Source organism: Lissotriton helveticus, chromosome 2_1, assembly GCF_964261635.1.
Source record: "Lissotriton helveticus chromosome 2_1, aLisHel1.1, whole genome shotgun sequence".
Classification (NCBI taxonomy): domain Eukaryota; kingdom Metazoa; phylum Chordata; class Amphibia; order Caudata; family Salamandridae; genus Lissotriton; species Lissotriton helveticus.
The window spans coordinates 1914381230-1914404625 of NC_136059.1; the positions used below are offsets into that span (position 1 = coordinate 1914381230).

Below are 23396 nucleotides of genomic sequence, written 5' to 3' on the forward strand. Positions count from 1 at the left end.
CAGTGCTCTGCTTGTGCTGCTGCAAACCCACACGGACATACCTGCCGCCTCCCTCTTCACCTCAGCAAACACCGGCCCCAGCTCATGAGAGGCATTCTATGCAGTGTGAGAATGTATTTATGAAAGGATAGGGGTGCGCAGCTTCTCTCACTGCCACTTGAAGATATCACGTTCTGCAAGAAATGTAAGCTTCGTTAGCACTTATAAGGTCCCAAAGGCGAGACCGATTACATTGCAAAGCCTTGTTTATCGATGAGGTCGGAAGGTGGGGGCGGAGGCGAATAGTTATACATATTTTAGTGCAATCATTTTAATTAATCGAACAGTTAATACATACATTGAAGACCTAGCTTTTTATCTAGCCCCATCCCTGGTTCAGCCCATGAAGCTCGTGCTTTAGCGCTAGTATAACCTCCCGGGGCAATTGTGCGCTAAATACACATAAAACAAGGAAGTAGAATGTCACTCATTAGTACACTGAAAACAGCTACGTCTAAGATGAAAGAGCAAAACAAACAAAAACTGTGTTTATGACTAATAATGCAGATTGCTTCAACTTGCCTAATGCCTTTGCTGTGCAAATTAAAAAGCTAAGATGCCTTTGCCGTGCAAATTGAAGTCAAGAGAGTCGCGGGGTGACATGTGGAAAATGGTCAAATACAATTAAAATTGTAATTCATAGTAAGGCGTTGAAAATGAAGGAGAGGGCAAATTGTACGCTCGGGCGCACAGAGCAGGCTGCGGCCGACATTAAGAGCTCGGTATAGCTATTCAAAGATGCCTTCGGAACTCCTGTTGCTTAGGCCCCCGGAGGCCACCCATCCTGCGGCTGTACAGCTGACAGACCAGGAGCAGGCCCCTCCCCAGGGTGCGGCCGGGGCGGGAAGCCTCAGCTCAGAGTCAGCTTACTTTACTTTTATCTGCTCCTCAAGAGAAGCAGCATCCTCGCAGAGCTCTGTGCAGAAAATAGGCCGACCAGCTGTCCTGTTCGCCAGCCTCTGTGAGTACCTGTCGGTTGGGTGGGGTGAGGGACTTTCAGCGAATATTCGAGCAGTTTAGGTGTGGTCAGGGACTTCCAGGGTTTGTTACACCACGGTTCGTGGGGAGGACACGCCCCCTCCCATCTCTTCTTCAGACCGTGCTGCGCTCTCGGTGGGCGTCGGGTATGTGGTGGCGAGTCGACACTTTTTTTTTTATCATCAAACCCCTTCAAAGTTCAGATGGTTGGGTGTACAAGTAAGGCACATTAATTTATACTCTAATTAGAGTATAACGAATTTTACAAAAGTAAAAAAAAACAGGTTGACCTATTGTAATTTAGCAGCTGGTGATAGGCGACTGGGCAGTATGGACATCAAAGTTATGGTTACAGACAACTGGGTAGTTCTAACCGTGAGCCTGTACGGAATCGGGGAGAGACCGCACACAGGCTCCGGGGAGTTGTTGGCTGATGAAAAGCGATAGGAGTCGGCAGGCGCAGTACATTTTCTAGATACGGCGGGGGAGTCCTCTGATTTAGTGAGGTCTGAGTCAATCTCGAGAACAGATTTTGGGAGCAGAGCTCTCACTTTTCCGGGGACCATGCACGAGTAGCTAGCTGGTTCAGTCCAAGGTGTTTCTTTTCATTCTGGTTTATGTAGTACGCCTTTGATATCTGGCTCAACAAAGCGTCAAATCCAGATTGCACCCCTGCTTTGTATGAGCTACTCGCGCGTAGAAGCTGGAATCTTGAGAGCTCTGTTTGAAACTGTAAATCATTCCTCGTGTGTGACCCTCATCCCTACTGTTCTCTTCTCCCCGCAGCTCTCCTCCTCCCTCTGACCAGAAACCATCATGGCGTGTCTCAAGGTGAGTCTCTCGTCGACGCTGCGAGACGTGTCTCAACTCGCTTCCCTCTATACACACCTGCAGGGCTTGTGTTTCAAACCGTTATTTTCACTAGATTGTTTCCGTTATGTTGTAACCCGTACTTTTCAACCTCACAAAATGGTCGCGCGTATAGACGCACTGACGTGGCTCATTTTCTTCCAGGTTTTAGAATAACTTTCTTCGTGTTATGAATCAACCCAAGGAGCGAGGACTGGCTCCGATTCCTGGTCATGTGGACTAGTGTTTCCAACTTCCCGTTGTTTTTTGGCAGACTGCGAATATTTATTTTCATGTGGGTGGGGTGTCTTCCTTTTCCGCCTACCACAGTGAAGGTTTTCAGCAGACTGGGCTGAGCTTTGTCCCGTGATCACTTTCAAAGTGGCAGAGCGAGTTTCCTTCAGTCTTTGGCGCCGCTGTATTTCTAGGCATCGGTTATTAACTTAAGTAGTTAAAAATGAAAACAACCGCATTAACGGTTGTTGCATGGAGTACGTTTGTTCACCCATGTTCATGACTTAGTTTCTTTAGCGTCATGAACATGTCATAATGTCAGAACATTCTAAAACCCCACCGACACAACCACGGTCTTTAGTGCTTTTAGCAGTTGCGTTAGAACGATTTTGGGAGTAGGGGTGCTGATAGCAATTTTAATCACTGAAGTAATATGGTTTGTGAAAAATGCACAAGTATAGTAAAGAAGCCACACCCATTCAACATAGAGCGTGGTAAGGGTGTATTGTGTGTCCAGTTGGGCATTGTAGAGCACGCTGTCGCAAATATGAATAAGCCATGGTGTTGGTGAGGATTGTCATTTAAAAAATGCACTTTTTCCATTGAAATAATATTTGTACTGACGCGAAGTTTTACTGATAAAACCTAAATGGCACACACATTATAATGCGATGAGATCATGTTCACCAAATATTTATAATTTGCTTATCAAGTAAAGTGTTTTTTTTTTTTTTCCTTTGATCCTATTAAATCTTAGTTTTCGTTACACTTCAGAGAAACATTTGTATTTTTCTAACTGCTGATATGGCTTGAAATATTTGCTACATCATTTACAGGTGTTTAATTGTTTTTAAAAATACAAACTGGCATCATTTATCTTTTCTTTTCATTCCCTGCTTCCCAGCCAGATTGTCAGTTTGCCTTACAAAATCCTCTATCTTTACATTCGGAGAAAGAAAAGTAAACTCCACACTGCACGTTAAAAGAACAAGTACCAATTTCCCCAAAAAAGCCTGACATTTGACCATCTTTGAAAGCGTCGCAAATGTGACCAGATAAAAACAAAATGTAAAAGCATTTTATTGCTCACTTACTTTCTGAATTCAAGCATGTTTATTTTGGGGCTATTGCATCACCCCTACTTCCAGCGTCTGTGGCTTTAAGTGACAAAACCTACTTTTCACCCTTGAATTTCTAAAGAGGGTGGCATTTAGTGGTTTTGGAGGCTGGTTAGCCCAACCTTCAGACTCATCTCAAACTTCTTTCTTCTACTCCTTCCAATGCACTACCCTATCTCTCCTCATATACATCCTCTACATCCACTCTCTCATTTATCCCAAACCACATACCACTACTATGATCGCCAAAGTAACCATTTCTAGACTCTCTCCTACTCTACCCCTCCTTGCATCATCTGACACCTCCTTTTTACTATACCGATCCCCTAAAACCTTTCTAAACTCTTCCCTCTGACTCCTCCCCTCAAACTCCTTTTTACTCATCCAAAAGCCTCCTCCTACTGCTAAGACCTAATGAAAAAATAAAAAAATCCTTCACTCTTTTATCCTTCCACTATCCTTTTCAATCAAAATAAACAGACTAACATGTTCACTTTTCAAATTCCATATTAAACTATACTAATATACTACCCAAATAACTGAATAACATACCCACTACTCAAATTACTTCATATTTATACTATACTCATTTTCAACACTAATCCTTTATGGGTTCCGGAGTGGCGTGCTACTCGCCAGAAAAGCGCTTCAACACCCATCAGGTTTAACAAGTGCTATATGAATGCAAATCTTTCTTCCCCTTTTATCCCTCTGCTATTCTCACTCCAAGTAACTGACCAATATCCACCACTGAAATTACTTCATATTTCACCATATTAATTCACCACTAATCCTTTAAAGGCTTTCTGAATAGTGTGTCAACAAGCGCTATATAAATACAAACCTTTGTCCTCCTCTATCCTTATGCTATCATTCCAAATAATTGACTAGCCTATCTACTACTTAAAATGTACTTGCGTGTTTCACTATACTAATTCAACACTAATCCTCTATGGGTCCCGGAGTAGCATGCTACTCGCCGAAAAAGCACTTCGACGCCTCGTCGGGGGTAGTAAGCGCTATATAAATGCCAATACAATAAAGAGAATGATGGTTTTCAGGACGGATAATGCAGTACACGTCTATTGGAGGTATTTTGCTTATTTGGAGGGCAAATGAGTGGCACACAACAAATAAGGGTCAGTGGAGAAGTATGAAAATAATTAACAAATGAGACTGCCTGTGAGAAAAGGTATTTCTAATGACTAAATCCCTATACCCTCGCGCAGCTTTAAACTGATTGATACAGCTGATTTCTAGCAGGAAGAACTAATGGAGAAATCTCTGCCTCCATAAAACACTTTAAATTCTAGTCCCTGGGATTTTCCCAGCTTCTAAATAAAGTTAACTATGTTCAGGGAAACTTTTAAAGAATGAATAAGGTGCAAATAGGCCATCAAATCCTCAAGGAAGGGTTACTGAGAATCGTACTCTAGCCGGAATAAATATCGACTGTCTCCAGGTCTATAGGGGCAATCTCGAATTTTATTGTTCAGTCATACATTGTGAGTGAAATGATTTGTATGTGCCACGTGAGCTCAAACTGGTATTGAAAAGGGAGGCCTAGTATATATTTCCAGATGTTCACTTGATAAACACTGTGATCCTGAGTGATATTTAAGGTGCTGTTTCCTTCTCTGCATGTATTGAAATCTCTTGAAGACATGCTGTGTATGCTACTTTAACTGCTTCGCTGCCAGGCCCCCCCCGTGCCAAACCTTTTTTACATTTTTTTTTATTTGGGTTAGTTTGTGCATAGGCCCCCGTAACTTTTTGACCACATAAGGTGTCCACACCAAATTTGTGTCCTTTTCTTCCAACATCACGGGGATTTTAAAGGCACCCATGGTTTGTTTAATGCCTTGGAGGGGAACCAGAAATTAGCCAAAATCCAGTCAAATTATTATTTTTGTGTGTGAAATATTGGGGGGGGGGAGTGCTGAAGATGAAAGCGTTTGGTTATTTTCCCTGCAAATGATCAACAAAGGGTTTTTGGTGCTGACATCACCATCTTCCCAGCTTTCAAGAACAGACTGACATTTGTCAGAAATCCAACATTTTTAGCATTTTACTGGGGCATAGCCTATTTTTGCTATGTTTTGTGCTTTCAACCCTCTTCCAGTTAATGGTAGAAATGGATACGAAAGCAATATTGGATCCTGGAAAGCTATACATTTAAAAAAAGTAGACTATTCTGAATTCAGCAAGGGGTCATTTGTGTAGATCCTTCAAGGTATTGTTTTATAGAAACTAACAGTTGAAAATAGGAAAAATTAAAAATGAGTTGAAAAAAAACATCTATTTGTGCCAAAGTTTTCGCCTGTAACTTCTAAGTATAACAGATTTTTTTAAGGCAATATACCATTACATTCGCTGGACCCTTCTGGTTGTAGGGCTATATAGAACTTGCAGGTTCACCAAGAACCTGACAAACCTGGAGCCAATAACTGAGCAGTGTCTTGCAATGTTTTTTTTATTGTGTACCGGGTATATAGCAAATCACTTGGGGGGCGGGGGGGGGCGGAGGGCTGATCAGTGTAAAATCTGTATGAAAGACACTTATGTATTTTTTGAAATGGGAATGAAATATAGAGTGTAGAAACAGTAGCTATTTGTACATCGCCAAAATTGTGGGTACCCATACTAACGTGAATTATAGGACATTTTTCAAAGGTTTTTTACATTTTTTTTTTTTTTAGACATTCTTCCATTATGGTAAGCCGAAATGCATTGAAAGTCAATTGGTAGTAACAGTTGCTCTACAATTGTGCCCCCCCCCCACCACCCCCCAAGTCTCCCGATTAAAAATGGTACCTCACTTGTGTGGGTAGGCCTAGTGCTCACAACCGGAAACGACTCAAAACGCTATGTGGACACACCACATTTTTACAGTGAAAACTGACACTTTTTTTCCAGAATGCCTAGCTGTGTATTTTGAACCCTAGCTCTGCCAGCACCTCGGGAAACCTAGCAAACCTATACATATTTGAAAACTAGACACCTGGGGGAGTACATGGAGGTATGGCTTGCATGTATCCCCCAAACCTTTCCTACCCAGAAAACCCTGCAAACCTCACTTAGCTGGAAAAAAAATCAAACATTTCTCAAAATTCTGAGTGGGAAAGTTGTGGGATCACCGGGCTGACGCAGATTTCCTACCACCTAAGTTTCCCCCAGGTCTCTTGATTAAAAAGGGTACCTCACTCAAATTCACTTTATTCGGTTTCTTTTCAAGACTTAAAAAACATAAAAGCATAGCATACAAATACAAAATGTAGACATTTAAAATCTTTAGTTTTTTTAAAAGAGAAACCATCCAAAATATTATAAAAAATGTCACCTCTTTCCAAAGCAATGGTCTAGTCAGTCATGTTGGTGGGCCAAGTGCCCGTGGCAGGAAAGGGGCCAAAACGTAATGTGGAGACATCAAAATTGCCAATCACAAAACAACCTTTTTTTGCTAAGGGGCTCACCTGGGTTTTTGGCCCCACGCTCTGTGGCCATCTAGGGGAAACCTACCGAACCCAGACATATTTTAAAAGTAGACACCTGGGGAGTACCTGGAGTACCTGGCTTGCATGGATCCCCCAAACTTTTCCTACCCAGAATACCCTGCAAACCTCAAATTAAGCTGGAACAAAAAAATCACATTTTTCTCAAATTTCTGTGTGGGGAAAGTTGTGGGATCACCGGACTGACTTGGATTTCCTACCACCCAAGTTTCCCCCAGGTCTCTAGATAAAAATGGGACCTCACTCGTGTGGGTGGGCCAAGTGCCCGTGGCAGGGAAGGGCCCAAAACGTATTGTGGAGACATCAAAATGACCTGGTTTTGTGGGGGGGGAGGGAGGGGGGGGGGTTGGTACCTGGGGTTTTGGCCCCGGGATTGGCGGCCATCTAGGGAAACTTACCAAACTCGCACATTTCTGAAAACTGGACACCCTGGGGAGTTCAGTGAGGTATGGCTTGTGTGGATCACCCAACGTTTTCCTGCCCAGAATACCCTGCAAACCTCAAATTAATGTGGCTGACAAAAATCACGTTTCCAAATTTTTTTGTGGGTTCACCGTGTCTGCACAAATGTCATACCTTCCAGCGTTCCCCTTGGTCTCCCGAGTAAAATTATACCTCACTTGTGTGGCTGTCTGTAAGTGCCCTCTTTTTGCATGGTTGCCCCCACTTTTTGCTAAACTGCCGATGTACTTTGAGTGTGCCCTGGGTTCCTGCGAAACAGCTAACCTGGGCCTGTTATTTTACTAAAACTGCATTTAAACAAAACCCAGTTGGCACTCTTTGGCCACATGTCATGAATTGAAGAGTAGACATGGCACACAGGGATGTGTGCCATGCCTACTACCCTGCAAAAGCAACAGTTGATGGACAGAATGCAGAACAATGTCATACATTCACCCCAGTATAGAGATCTTAGCACTCCATCCATCATCCCCTTTGGTATCGCTATGTCTACTAACCGGGCATAGGTCAGCCACCCCTCCAGCTGGGTGCACTATACCAGTGTTGAGGGTACAGGAGCATGAGCCCAGTACCCCTACAGTGTCTACGCCAATTCTTAGACATTGTAAGTGCAGTACTGCCATTAAGAGTATATGGTGCTGGGAGTTTGTCATTACGAACTCCACAACACCATAAAGGCTTTACTGAAAACGGAGGAGTTTGGTACCAAACTTCTCAGCACATTAAATCCACACTAATGCCAGTGTGGGATTTAATGAAAAATGCACTCAGTGCCATCTTAGAGATGCCCCCTGAAAAATGACCTACCACTAGTGTCCAGGCTGAGTGGCTGTTTTCTGCTGCCACCACCAGGCATGTTTCTGGACCCCTAGGTTGAGAAACTGCTGCTTTCGGGGATCTGAAACCATGCACATCTTGGGACGAGGTGCCAATCCTCCTGCCCTAGGATGGACAGGGTCCATGAAGGGGAAGCTGCAAAGGCTTGCAGCCTTTGTGAGCTACCCCAGGCCTTTGCTGCTTCCAGCAACAGACCCCCACCAGTTCTGACCTAGACTTTGGGTGGGAGAATCAACAGAAAAACCAAGTGAGGAAGGAAGGTATGCCCACTTTTGCCAACCCCACCTCTCAGGTGGGGGAGGCAAGGTGAAGTAGAACACTCAGTGCCAGCCATCTTGCAGATGCAGGGGGATCCAGCCAATCAGAGCGAGGCATATGCCCCCCTCCCACTGGCGTGTCATAATAGAGGGTGTACCCACCCCAAAGAAGGAACCTGTTGGTCCTGACCTTTACTTACCTCGAACAACCCTAAATCTAGTATTTAGGGCAACCCTTAATCGTCTCTCCTTAGAGAAGTATCCACAAGGACTGAAGAAGCTGTGCTGAAACTAAGAGGAGTAGGACTCCCACTAACTTGGCCCCAGCCCTACCGGCCTTTCCCCACCTCCAATCTGCTCCAGTGAAATCCTAGTGTGTCCTGCAGCCAGCGGCCTGAAGAACCTGAAGGACCTGCCCTGCCTACCAAGCCAAAGACTTGGTCTCCCGTGAGCATCGGATTTGCTCACCCACAGACTCTGGGCCCCATCCACAACTGCAGGTCTGCACCACTCTGCACCCGACACCCACGGCCCGAGTTCGAGTGGTCCAACAACACAAGGTGGTCTCCCCTGCAATCCTGATCTGTGATCTCTGACCTGCCTCAAATCTCTAAGCTTAAATGGATCGTATGTCTTTTGTCCAGCCGGACAAGAATTTATTTTCATATAGGTTCAATTAATTGTGATTCAAAACATTAAATAACAAGTGGGCACAGCCGTGACCCACAGAACACAAGACAAACCAACGAAAAACAGAATGGCCAAAGGCAGGGTATAAGATGTGTCTGTATGTTTGTAATCACTTAGATAACCAATTACACACCATTGATCATTACAATATTATAAAATCATATTGCATATGGTGTTTTTAGTGTCGACGACGTTTCGATACTATTCACAACAGTATAAAGCATCATCTTCAGGACAAAAGATAAATCATTGTTGTCTTCAACTTAATCACATGTATAGCCTATATCGCATTACTGTATCAACATTAACAAGGGAATAAACAGGGGGAAGGAAAGATACAAAAAATTAGAAATAAGTAAAACTGAATTGCTAGACATCTGATAGGTGACTTTAGTGAGGGTGAAGGATATCTGCTTTTGAACTGTCGCGCAGTCCTCGTGTGGCTTTTGAACTGGGATCTAATCGCACAGTACTCGTGTGGCGCAGTGGTTTATAGTTTAAATCCGGCAGTGGAGATTGAAGCCGTGATTGTAGTGAATGCGGCGAGGTTTAAAAATGATGGGGGAACCAGTGGGATAGCAGCGTATCATTCATGAGTGGTGAAACACAAGTGGCGGTGGAGGACGACGCGATGCAAGTGCGGTGAAATTTAAAAAACACAACAACTGATAGTGCCTTGGATTTATTAATAATCGAAGCAAGCATTAATGTTACGTTACTACTGTTGGCCATGTACTATTCGGTCCGATACAGAATTTAGAACAATCCTTACGTTTGAAGGAGCTGGTAGATGTACCGGTAATGGAACGCACATTGCGATCCGTAACTAGCGACGGCAGCCACTAGATCTGGGGTGACAGAAGGTCTATATTAAAAACAGCATATAGATGCGATTATTTAGAATGTGCTTGAAGCGGCGCAGTGAAAGGTCATTTACCATTATTAGGCCGTCTGCCTTCCTCGAAAAATGTAATTCTTGATATCGATATGAGTCAGTGCCGGATCGCACTTGGGGCTTTGGGTTAGATAATATTTCCACTGGGTGCCAAGTTGCACCTCCTAAAATACAAAGCATTCAATACTTAGGTTAGATCTCCTGCTTTTCAAACTAAAGGGGATGCTTACAAACATGGTCTGCCAGTGTTACTTACTTGAATAACGGCGGATGGACAGGGCACGGAAGCTCCTGCTCGAGCTGAATAGCGGGTGACCTGAAGTGGAGACTCCAAGTTTGTTTTATGTTTTTGGAGCCAAAATTGGGTAATGGAAAGAGGCAAAGGACTGGCAGCCTCGAGGTCCAGGGGCAGTGGCCATCTTGGAACGGCAAATTTGCTATCTACGGTGGCGGCCATCTTGGAACACCAAAGAGAAGTGGGAAACGTTGAAAGTAACTGTGGTACTTTAGGCGCATGTGGCAAAAACCAGTGAAAGTGGTGGTGTGTTAAAAACGGCGCAAGTGACATAGATTATGCAATTTTTAACATGATTTTCTAAAACACATTGAGTCACATGTTTCATTAGGATCTGGTTTCTGTACTTGAAGGAGTATCACTGAATGTCTGCTATAACAAAGCGGTCCAGTCCTCAATATGATTGAGTCCATTCCTAATGCTATTATGTTACATTTTCATTATATTGTATTTCATTACTGTACCTTTAAATACTCCTTGTTATGTTTTAGTTTAGTTTATTACAGTTCCATTAGAACTCCTGTGCTCTGCAAACCATCAACTACAACCTTCCTGCTTACTGAATTTATTACAAATTTTGGCGACGAGGTGAACCATCTATCAAGCAGCACAGGTGTGGAACCTTATTTCATCAAATTTACTATATTTTCGGTGACTGAATTTTAATTGAACTGGAGGCATCAATATGGAGTAAAGATTTGTTTTGCCTGCATTAATCTTTGCTAATCGCCGAAAATCCCGGAAATTTCGTTCGAACCTACAGTGAGTGAAGCGATTTTATACAATTTTAAGAGGATTTTAATGTTATCAGACTGTGTTTATTTTTGATTGCCGCTGCACCCGCCGCACCTGAAGACTCGCGGACCATCCTCGTGGACATTCCGCCGCACTACAAGACTCGTGGACACTTCTTCCTGTGAGCATCTAGAACGTAAGCATCCACAGGGACCTTACGGGGAAAGGACACGCATTTCGTCATCAAGTCTATCACGTGAATGCGCATCGCGTCATCGCGTATCCGGCAGCCATTTTGTTGATTTATGGTTTCCATGGTTACGCAGCAAATCGCGAGTGCCAGCTAATCGCAAGTGCCGCTTCTACTTAAATGATCGCGTGTCCTTCTTCTCTTCCCTAGTAACTCCACGTCTATTTACAGTGCATATTAAGGTAGAATTAATCTACAATTCCAGCGGAAACACGAAGTAAGTTTGGTGCAGTTTTGGAATTTACTTCTGACTTTGAAATGTGACTTTCAACAAACTGTTTGGAACATCAATATTTTCCACAACAGTTCTGGTATCCTCATAGTATTTATTAATTTTTTATTGACAGTTTTATGTACTGGGCCATTTACTCATTGTTTTATTTACAACGTGACACCATTAGAACTCGGGTTCCGTTCTCTACTTTTGCAATTTTTAAGTTTTTATTTATCCATCACCTTAAAGAACATGCAGTTTGATCCACCAGAAAAGTTTCTTCAAAATAAAGGTGATCCTCCCATTCCTTGGACACGGTGGAAGGAAGAATTCTTCAATTACATGAAGGCCATCGATGGTGAACGTACGGGGTCCGAAAGAAAAAAGAGTATATTACTGCATTGCTTAGGTTCAGAAGGGCAAATGGTATTCAGAGCGTTACCACCCATCACACCTGCAGAGGGCGAGAGTGATGGTTCAAATGTATATAAGGAAGCATTACTCAGAATAGAGAAAAGATTTAAACCAGTGTCAAATATTGCCTTAAATAGGTATACGTTTTATACACGTGCACAACATGATTTGGAGTCTTTTGTTGATTTCATCACTGCACTAAGATCATTATCTATACATTGTAATTTCGGTAATATGTGTGATTTAATGTTAAGAGACTAGATTATTGTTCATGTCAAGAATAAGAAAACCCAAGAACGTCTGTGGGAGTTGGGGGATCCAAAATTATCTGAAGCAATTTCTATAGCCAAATCACTAGAACAATCAGAGAAATGGATGTTAACTGTTAAAAAAACATTCAGAGCAAAAATCTGAGCCTCTTGATGAGGTTTGTTTGGTTAAACAGACAGATGGTCAAACTACTGAAAATTTGCATTTTTCACAAAATGTGTCCAAAGCTAATAGTTCTGGGCAGTTTAAAAGATTTGACAAAAATGTTACTTGTTACAAATGTGGGAGTAAGGGACATTTTGCTTCGTATGCTGGATGTCCTGCCATTAACAAAGAATGTAGAAAATGTGGCAGACTAGGTCATTTTTCTACTGTATGTAGAGATGTCAGGAAATTTGTGCAAAATACTAGGAACAAAATAGCCTATGCATCTGAAGATAGTGTGAAAACATGCAATTGCTCTTGTGCTTCTGGTTCGTCTTGTTCTGACGATAAAAAAGGTTTTGTTGTTTATCTTTCTGAAGATGTTAGTTGTGTTAATTCATGTTTGGAGGAGTGTTCCATCTAAAAGCCGATTTGTGAAATGTTTGTGTTGGGTTTAAAAAGTGATCTCATGGCAGACTCGGGTTCCCCGTGGACGATGGTTACTAAGGACTATTTTGAGGAACGCTTAGGTTCAGTACTGAATTTGAACAACATTATACCACCTGATGTCTCTCCTTTGAGTTTTAATGGTACTAGGATTGACATGTTAGGTTTTTTTCTAGTTGATCTTATTTTTAGATCTAGGTGTGTTAAGGTAAAATTATATGTGGCAGTAAAAGGTGTTAATGTTGTAGGTTGGAAAGACCAGTGGAAATTTGGAATAATACTTAATCCACGCTCTAAGGATCCTATTTCTTTGGATCATACGTTTGAGGGTGAATATGTTTCCTTAATAGTGTCTCAAAAAAAGGCTGAAATGGTTAAATCAGAATTTGAGGATGTTTTTTCTGACAAGTTGGGTATGATACAAAAATGTTCTCATCAGATAAAACTTAAAGTGGGTGTCACTCCAGTTAAACAGAGGTTAAGGGGTGAGCCAATAAATGTCAGAACTTAAATTTTTTTTGGATGACTTAGTTTCGGAAGGTATCATTGAACCCATTGAGTCAGCAGAATGGGTTTCTCCCATTGTTTTGGTGAGGAAACCTGACAAAAGTTTGAGGATGTGTGTCGACCTAAGAGCTTTAAACACTGCAATTATTGTGGATTGTCACCCTCTTCCCAACATAAATGAGGTTGTATCCATGCTGGAGGGAGCAAAAGTCTTTTCCACCCTCGACTTGAGGTCCGCATATCATCAAATCCCTTTGACTGAGGATTCTAAGTGTCTTACCGCATTCATCACTCCTCAGGGTCTGTATCAGTATACTAGGATGCCGTTTGGTTTGGCATCTGCAGCCTCTGTTTTTCAAAGGGTTATGTTTAATATTTTCAGGGATGTTGATAAATTTGTCAAGTGTTTCCAAGATGATATCCTCATTTATTCTACTAACACTGAAGAACATGTTTCGCATTTGCGTTGTGTGTGTGAGAAACTGAGGAAAAGTGGTCTTACACTTAAGTCTAATAAGTGTAAACTGTTTCAGGACTCTGTTGAATATCTTGGTCACACGTTATCTGGTGATGGTGTTGTACCAAAAAAATCCAATGTTGAGGGTATTAGCAACGCTCCTCCTCCATCCAACAAGGAACAGTTGCTTTCCTTCGCAGGCATGTGCGAGTATTATAGCAAATTTGTCAATAATTTCGCAGCAAAAATGGAGCCGCTTAGGAAACTTCTCAGACAAAGTAATGTGTTTGTATGGGGTACTGAACAGCAGACTGCTTTTGGAAATTTTACATGCTCCAACACTTAAGCCTTTCTGTTTAAACAAGACTTGTATTATCACTGTTGATGCAAGCATGTATGGTATTGGTTCTGTTTTATCGCAGAGATCTGGAAAAGAAGAATGGAATGTTTGTTTTGCCTCACGGACTTTGAATGATAGTGAACGCAGATATGCTGTCATAGAAAAAGAACTTTTAGCGTGCGTTTGGGCAATTGAACATTTCAGGAACTATGTGTGGGGTAGTAAATTCATTTTAAAGACCGATCACAAACCCCTTGTGAATATTCTTTCTCCAGGTGGGGGGTGGAATTCAACTGCATGTATTGCCAGATTGACGTCTAGGTTACAAGAGTACTGTTTCACACCAGAATATGTACCTGGAAAAAAAAATGTCATAGCTGATTTTATGTCTCGTCTTCCTTGCCAAATGTCCTCAAATGATATTTTTGATGATACTGATGTTGTCACATCTTTACAAGATGTGTTGTTGGGTACGTTTAAAGATCTCTGAGGAATCTTGGGCTCTTGCAGATAAACAAGATCTTTCTTTATAGACAATTAGGAAATATATTTTAGAAGGTTGGCCTGACAAGAAAAATGTAACCGAAGATTTCATGCCCATGTTTAAAATGTATGATGAGTTAGAGAACAATTTTGTCTTCAAGTCTGGAAAATGTCTCCCTCCTTTTCCAATGCAAGGTGTTATTTTAGATTTGGCTCACAGAATGCATCCAGGTATGTCTGCAATGAAGCGTTTAATGAGGAACTATTTTTGGTGGCCAGGCTTGGATCGCATGGTTGATCGGAAGGTCAGGGAGTGTTCAGTTTGTATGGGTAGTGAGAAAATGTTAAAAGTTAATGTGCCTCCGTTGAAAACCACACCCTGGCCAACTGATCCTTGGAAAAAAATAGCGTTTGACATCTCTGGTCTTTTTATGTGTTTACCTTCTGACTCACGTTATGCCCTTGTTCTCATCGATTACCACTCTAAATGGCCTGAGGTCAAATTTGTTTCTACGGCTTCAACATCAAATGTAATGGAGTTTTTTAAAGAAGTGTTTTCTAGAGAAGGTTGCCCTTCAACCCTTGTTTCTGATAATGGGGTCCAATTAATTTCTTTAGAAATGGGGGATTTTCTCAAACGACAGATCATTATTCATCATACTGTATCTGTTTATGAACCTCATGAAAATGGTTTAGTTGAGCGTTTCAATAGGGTCTTAAAAGGTTTCATTTCTGATGTTATGAAGTCTGGCGCGGATTGGAAAAATATTTTGAGAGAAACTCTGGTTGTATCGCATAACCCCACATTCAACCACTGAGGTTAGTCCCTTCCGTCTTCTTAAAGGACGTGATCCTGCCTCTAATATCTGTCCTTGGTGGATTAAAGAGAAATGTGCTGGTAAACCTTTCTCTGAAGTAGTCATTGATGATGTTGCTCACAAGATTGCGGATAAACAGGCTAAATCTAAAGAGTGGTATGACAGGAAGTGGAATACTAAAGGTTCCAATTTATCTGTGGGTGACTGTATCAGAATCGGGAAGCCAGGTTTTCTTACCAAGTGTTCAGCTAAGTTTGGTAAGCCCATGAAAGTAGTTAAGCTTTTTTCTAACAGTGTTATCACACAAGATGGCAAATTATGGAACATTAGGCGGGTTGCTAAATGTCCTGATTTTCACAATAATTCTGTTTCTGTGCCTCAACACAAGTGCATTGATTCTATTGCTTCTAGAGTTAAGTCTTCTTCTCGTCCAATATCTGTTCCAAGTAGATTTACTGACTGTGTCTTAGTTTTGCTTCCTCTTCCTTTCTTCTTTTGGTTTTTCTTTTTCCTTTTTCTCTTTCTTCCTTTCTTTCTTTTCCTATTGGGGGAGAGGTGTTACATTTTCATTATATTGTATTTCATTACTGTACCTTTAAATACTCCTGGTTATGTTTTAGTTTATTACAGTTCCATTAGAACTCCTGTGCTCTGCAAGCCATCAGTCAGATTGTTTTACTGCTCTGCGCTGGCTGGCTGTCATCATCTGTTGCTGAGCTGCTTATTAATAAACCATCAACTACAACCTTCCTGCTTACTGAATTTATTACAAATTTGTCCTCCGAATCCAGTGAAGTTCCTCCTTGTTTAGTAACGTTGAGACATCAGCACCCCTGGGGAGGGGGGGGGGGGGGGTTTATCATAGTTATGACAGTCCACCTAAGATCTTTCTCATTGTGCCCTTTTTCAGTATAGTGATCCACAAGAGGGGCGTTGGCTGTCTTGCAGCGTATCCGACTCCGATGTTGTCCAATCCTTAGTTTGATCTTCTGTGTAGTTTGACCTACATAGATGAGATTGCAGGTACATAGAATTGCATATATCACATTGGGCGAATTACAGTTGGAAAAATATTTTCTTTGAAATTTAATGTTGCCATATTCAAAGCATTCCCCTTCTATGGTTGAGTCGCAGCAGATGCAGCTGCCACATTTGGCATGCCCTGAAAGAGTTGGAAAACTCCATGCATCATTGAGTGTGGTCTTTACTGATTGTTGTGGTAGGGAAGCACGAACTAAATGGTATTTTATGATCTTGGCCCTCTTAAAAGCAAACATTGGACGCTCGAGATTCAGCAGGCCGGCGTTTAGGACCGGCCAGTGTTTTAACACACTTTTTTTAATAGCATTAGATGCTGGAGTGAATGTGGTCACGCATATAAGCCTGTCTTAGGGTTGTTTAGATTTTGGTTCAAGGAGGGTTTCCCTGGGGCAGTACCATGCTCGTTTCAGAGACCTACGTACCAATTTGCGTGGGTATTCTCTATTCCTGAGTTTTTTGCTCAGAACTTTTGCCTCTGTGAAGTAATCTTCCTTGAAATAACAGTTTCTCCTGATGTGTAGAAACTGCGAAAACGGGAGAGAGTCGCGTAAGACGCGAGGGTGATGGCTGGCATAGTTGAGCAGGGTGTTTCTCTCTGTGGGTTTGCGGTGTAGATTTGTTAAAAGGCGACCCTCAATGTGTTTTATTTCTAGGTCTAGGAATGGTAGTGAGTCTTTGCTGGAGGTAAGTGTGTATTTCAATCCTGCACTGTTGTTAAGCCAGTGGTGGAATTGTGTAAGGCTGTTTAGGGGTCCTGACCATAGTAAAAAGATGTCGTCAATATATCGTTTCCACATGGCTATGCCACTGTGGAAAGGATTTGAGACATCCAAGATGTGGGATGTCTCCAGATGGACCATGTACAGAATGGCCAGGTTTGGAGCAAAAATAGCTCCTATTGAGGTGGCCCTTATCTTGCCGTAGAACTGACCTTCAAATAGAAAAAAGTTTTGTCAGACAGATCTCTAACAATTGGAGAATAAATATAGATGGAACATTATGTGGTCGGGGGCGGGTCTCAAGAATTTTATCAATGACACGTAATGATTCATACTGAGGAATGTTCGTATAGAGTGATTCCACATCCAGCGTACACATGGGGCTGGATGTGGGATCAAACGGGAGGTCCTCTTTGATGATGTTGATCATGTCCATTGTGTCTTTTATGTAGCATGTGGTTGAAGCTACAAATGGTTTTATAAAGAAATCGATGTAATGCCTAAGGGGTTCAAGTACCGAGCCACATCCAGAGACAATTGGGCGTCCCGGAGGAGATTCAGAGTTTTTGTGTATTTTGGGTAGGCAGTAAATTACCGGTATGCGTGGTGACTTAGTATTAAGAAAATCGAATTCCTTTTTGGATAGAAAACCCAAATCGAATGCTTCTGTAGTCACTTGTACTATTAGTTTCTGAATTTCGGTGGTAGGGTTGCATGGTAATTTGCAATAATGTTCATTATTACCTAGTTGTCGTAGGATCTCATTTTTGTAATGGTCAAGTTCTTGAATGACTACTCACCCTTTATCCGCTGGTTTTATAACCAGGGATTGGTTGTTCTTGAGAGAGGAAATGGCCTTTCTCTCGTCTATCGTAATATTGTAGGGGATGAAACTCCTCTTGTTTTCTAAAACTGTAAGGTCATTTAGGACTAGTTTTTCAAAGGTCGGAATTTCAGGTGGTATCATCCCAGCTGTAGGGGAGAACTTGGAATGTGGCTTGAAAGGGGTATTGTGATGCTTTGGTGGGCTGGGGTTTAACAAGAAAAAGCTTTGTAGTCTTATTTTCCTGAAAAATCTTAATAGTTCCGTTTGGGCATCTAGGAAATTGGGGCGTATAGTCGGGACGAATGATAACCCTTAACTGAGGAGGGACATTTCATTATCCGATAGGCTGTGTCTGGTGAGATTAAAGCTGGGCAGAAGATCTGAATCTAATTCTGCCACATTCGCTGTGTTTGTCTCCTCAGGTGAAATTACCATCGGTAGTGTTGGCGGCGGGTAAACCGTTCGCCAGGAGGGTTCGGGGGGTTGGGCCATCTCCCTGCTTGTTTGCCCTTTCCTGGGCCTTGGGCCTCTGATTGGCCCTGGCCTCTGCCTAAAAAATTCCTGTTGGGGGGGTCCGGACTTTCACCTTGGTCTGACTGTTCTGATGAGTCGGCTGAGCTGTCAGTGAAGCCTACAACATTTTTCCTTTTTATTGTATCTACCCCAGGGTCTCTGGTTCTGTGGTCCACTGTAAGGGCGATTGGTATAGTAATCTTTCACAAGATAGGGATACGCTCGTTCCTGACTGAAACTCTTAATATCTTTTCGTACCTTTATAGTTTTTTTGTTAACCTCGAACTTGTGAGTCTTCAATTGTTTTATTTATTTGGTCAAGAAGTTTTTTTGCCTCGGTATTAGTATTTTTGTCGTTCTGTTTTTCCAGATCGCTTATTTCTTTCTCGAGTTTAGACAGTTCTTCGTTGGCAATATCAATGCCAAGCACCATCCAGTGCCTGGAACAGGTGGTACTTATGTAGCTAAACCCATTCAAATACTTGGGATTGGTAGTAAAGACTCCTGGGATATTACGCACTTGAAGGCCAAGGGGTATCACATTCGATTTTAGGTAGCCTGTTAACAGCTTGATCATTAATATCAACCTGACTTCTTTTTTCTTGAGTTTTTCCAACTCGTCAGTTAATGAAGAGCTCTGAGCAGTGGGTATCTCTGCAGAATCGGATAGAAGTGAAGGGCCTCCTAAGATTTTATTAATGTACTCAAGGTTGTAAAGAGGTGGGTGTGGGTCAGACATGCCTAGCAGGAAACGTACGTGAAGAGAACAGTGTAGGGGAAGGAATACAAGACACAGGGGTGTACAGTGAGAACCCACTTGCGAAAGGGGTGAGGATTAGCACAACCCTTGCAATCCAGCGATTGCGCAATATACTATTTTACTATTTTGCGCCGTTTTTAACACACCACCACTTTCACTGGTTTTTGCCACATGCGCCTATAGTACCACAGTTACTTCCACTGTTTCCCACTTCTCTTTGGTGTTCCAAGATGGCCACCACCGTAGATAGCAAATTTGCCGTTCCAAGATGGCCACTGCCCCTGGACCTCGAGGCTGCCAGTCCTTTGCCTCTTTCCATTACCCAATTTTGGCTCCAAAAACATAAAACAACTTTGGAGTCTCCATTTCAGGTCACCCGCTATTCAGCGCGAGGAGGAGCTTCCGTGCCCTGTCCCTCCGCCGTTATTCAAGTAAGTAACACTGGCAGACCATGTTTGTAAGCATCCCCTTTAGTTTAAAAAGCAGGAGATCTAACCTAAGTATTGAATGCTTTGTATTTTAGGAGGTGCAACTTGGCACCCAGTGGAAATATTATCTAACCCAAAGCCCCAAGTGCGATCTGGCACGGACTCGTATCGATATCAAGAATAAAAATTTTCGAGGAAGGCCGACGGCCTAATAATGGTAAATGACCTTTCACTGCGCTGCTTCAAGCACATTCTAAATAATCGCATCTATATGCTGTTTTTAATATAGACCTTCTGTCACCCCAGATCTAGTGGCTGCCGTCGCTAGTTACGGATCGCAATGTGCGTTCCATTACCGGTACATCTACCTGCTCCTTCAAACGTAAGGATTGTTCTAAATTCTGTATCGGACCGAATAGTACATGGCCAACAGTAGTAACGTAACGTTAATGCTTGCTTCGATTATTAATAAATCCAAGGCACTATCAGTTGTTTTTTAAATTTCACCGCACTTGCATCGCGTCGTCCTCCATCGCCACTTGTGTTTCACCACTCACGAATCATACGCTGCTATCCCACTGGTTCCCCCATCATTTTTAAACCTCGCCGCCTTCACTGCAATCACGGCTTCAATCTCCACTGCCGGATTTAAACTATAAACCACTGCGCCACACGAGTACTGTGCGATTAGATCCCAGTTCAAAAGCCACACGAGGACTGCACGATTAGATCCCAGTTCAAAAGCAGATATCCTTCACCCTCACTAAAGTCACCTATCAGATGTCTAGCAATTCAGTTTTACTTATTTCAAATTTTTTGTACCTTTCCTTCCCCCTGTTTATTCCCTTGTTAATGTTGATACAGTAATGCGATCTAGGCTATACATGTGATTAAGTTTAAGACAACAATGATTTATCTTTTGTCCTGAAGATGCTTTATACTGTTGTGAATAGTATCGAAACGTCGTCGACACTAAAAACACCATATGCAATATGATTTTATAATATTGTAATGATCAATGGTGTGTAATTGGTTATCCAAGTCTGTCATAAGTGATTACAAACATACAGACACATCTTATACCCTGCCTTTGGCCATTCTGTTTTTCGTTGGTTTGTCTTGTGTTCTGTGGGTCACGGCTGTGCCCACTTGTTGTTTAATGTTTTGAATCACAATTAATTGAACCTCTATGAAAATAAATTCTTGTCCGGCTGGACAAAAGACATACGATACATTTAAGCGTATGATTATTGTGTTCCTCTATTTTTCCTTCCAAAATAGGGACCATTGTTCTTTAAAATACGTTACTGCCCAAGGCCCCTATGGCATACCTTCTGGGTTTCCCTTGTTTTGTAAAATAATATCAAATCTCTAAGCGGCCTTTCTGGAAGACCCTTGTGCCACCCCTCCACCCCCGACCGTCTCCGGAGCTGATAAGAAAACCCTATGCCTAAAAGTCTTTGAGTAATCATCAGTCTGACTGAGTAATCATCAGTCTGACTGAGTAATCAACTATGAGCTGGATATGAATGCTATATCCTTATTAGGGGACACGTATAGTTAAACATCAGACAAAGATGCCACAGGTAGCCCAATTGAGTATGAGGGACAGGGTCGCAACGTGATCAGAGCGATCCTACGGTACGTAGGATCGCTCTTATCACTATACGTGTCCCCTAATAAGGATATAGCATTCATATCCAGCTCATAGATGATTACTCCGTCAGACTGATGATTACTCAAAGACTGACTAATGCCATTAATGGTCTTCAAGTTCAACTTTCGGAGTTCAATCAACATTAGAAGAGGGTATTGACAGACCCTCAACTCGGACCGTATATTCATCTCTGATTTATTGTACTCAACACGTGGATAGTCTCTTGAAATATAATTCACGTCTGAGATATAGTTTTTAGGTCGAGCGACCTAGCTCAATGCGCATTGAGCGGGAGCGAGATGTATAGGGGCTTAAATAAGCTTTACGAACTTGCAAGTCTATGGCGATTCCTTGCAGTGCCCGTGAAATTCAAGCTCAATGCGCAAGCGCATTGACATTAAAAGCGCGTGCACATGCCACCAGCCGCCTGCCTTGCACTACACATCAAAGGCAGCCCAGCCTCCCTCCCGCAGCCCCTGCTGCTTCACACCCTCATCGCAGCCTGAAATCGTCGTCTGTTCCCTCAGCCGCACTCCTCCCACACCCCCGCTCCGCCCCCTCCCCACAGCAATGCCCTCCACCGGCCGAACTTTCACTTAGACGGCCGCAGGCCGTCTCTTGTGTTTCTCCTTGTTTTCTTCGCGTGCTTAAGCAATCTGCATTTTAGCAGCCCTCCACCCACCGTGTTGCTCTCCTCCCCCCCCCACCCCCACGCATTCCCTCCTCATCAGTTTAATTTTGCATTTCCCCTTCTTTCCGCCCCCGCCCCTTTGTTCATGATTGCGATGAGTTTCGCTTTCACAGGCGGCTACGTCACTTCTGCTTGTTTATTTCATGCCGTCTCCATGACTGTTGCAGCCCATCTCTGTTTCTCTTCTGCAGTATTAGCTCGAATGCTCCGCTCTGCAATGTTTCTCCCCACCGAGCTGTTCACTTCTGCTCCTCCTGCTCCCGGATGGCTGGGTCCTTTTAACTCCTTGTGCTACGGAAATTCACAACTATTTTGCAGGTAGCATTTCCTGCGTCAAATATTTCACCGTTGGGCATAGGCTTACAATTAGGAAAGTGTTACAAACGTCTGAACTGCTGTTTTTACCAAGTTTTATAGACTGAAGCATGTTAATGTACATGGCATGATGACAATTACACATAACCATAGAATACATAAACACAAACTAGGCATATTTTCTTTGAATCACTGAGGGTGTAAAGCTGCCCGTTTGCAACCCTCTAAATTGCTTTAAAACCCTTATGATTCAATTTAAACATTCTGACTGGTGCTTTTTTAAAATAAGACTGGTTGTAGTTTTTGACTGCCCACTTGGAGTGCATAGGAGCAACCCGCATATGATATGATGCTCATCACCTGACTGCAGTAAAATATGTTTCCAAACAACATTACTCTACTCCATTTTAGGTAGCCAAAATCACTCATTGCTGGCAAGTAGATCCATTTCCTGTGTAATACCTTCACCCAGCGCTGGCAGTTTACCTGAAAGCATGTTGCATTCTGGGGCATGCGGTTTTACTTTGAATTTGGTAAGAACAGATTCAAAAATCAAAGCGTGGAAAGTCTCAGAATGCAACAATACATTGACGGAAGTGCCAGAATAAATGAATGACTGGGAACTATTAACATTCCTAGGAAAACGAGCATTGGCATAGCCAATAGGTCTTGCATTTGGGACCTTATAAGTATTTAGTTATGCAGCACAATATCCTTGATGCAACAACATTAACTGTTGCATGGTTGAACACTTATAAGGTCCCAAAGGCGAGACCTATTGGCTATGCCAATGCTTGTTTATTGATGGTACCGCCCGACAGAGATCGCATACTCCTATAACAGGACGAAACGCGTCGGCTGTATTCTTTCCACAGAACAAGAAAATGGAATAAAGAACTTAAATTGAAGATCTCTGACTTTTGCTATCTATTGTTTTGTGAACACTAAAACGAGTCCTACTTTGAATCATTGTTTATGTGGTGCACCTGTGTATTTTTGTTTCAAATTGTTAAAATTCCTGAGGGAATAGGCACTGTGAACAATAGAAGACTACTACACAGCTTCCTCCATTTGGGGGAAGACTCCCCGGTGCACAGCACAAAATTGACTATAAAGTCTAGAATATCATGTACAGTTCATCCAAAAGTTAAATCCACAAGTTTGAGAGGTTCCTCATATTTTTTAATCCATATTCATTGTT

The 23396-nt window shown here is 42.3% G+C and overlaps 1 protein-coding gene across 3 annotated transcripts in view; it reads left to right on the top strand.

Annotated features, from left to right (window-relative positions):
* Positions 1-857: 857 nt before the first annotated feature.
* Positions 858-23396, top strand: part of ANXA5 (annexin A5) — a 1060565-nt gene continuing 1038026 nt past the window's right edge. The window contains exons 1-2 of one of the 3 annotated variants that reach the window (XM_078676848.1): positions 858-1000; positions 1804-1848. In XM_078676848.1, the coding sequence (XP_078532974.1) occupies positions 1834-1848 (15 nt within the window). In that variant the 5' untranslated portion in view covers positions 858-1000; positions 1804-1833. Of the gene's footprint in view, positions 1001-1129; positions 1237-1803; positions 1849-23396 lie in introns of those variants that run through there. The other 2 variants (XM_078676851.1, XM_078676850.1) reach the window with 2 other exon arrangements.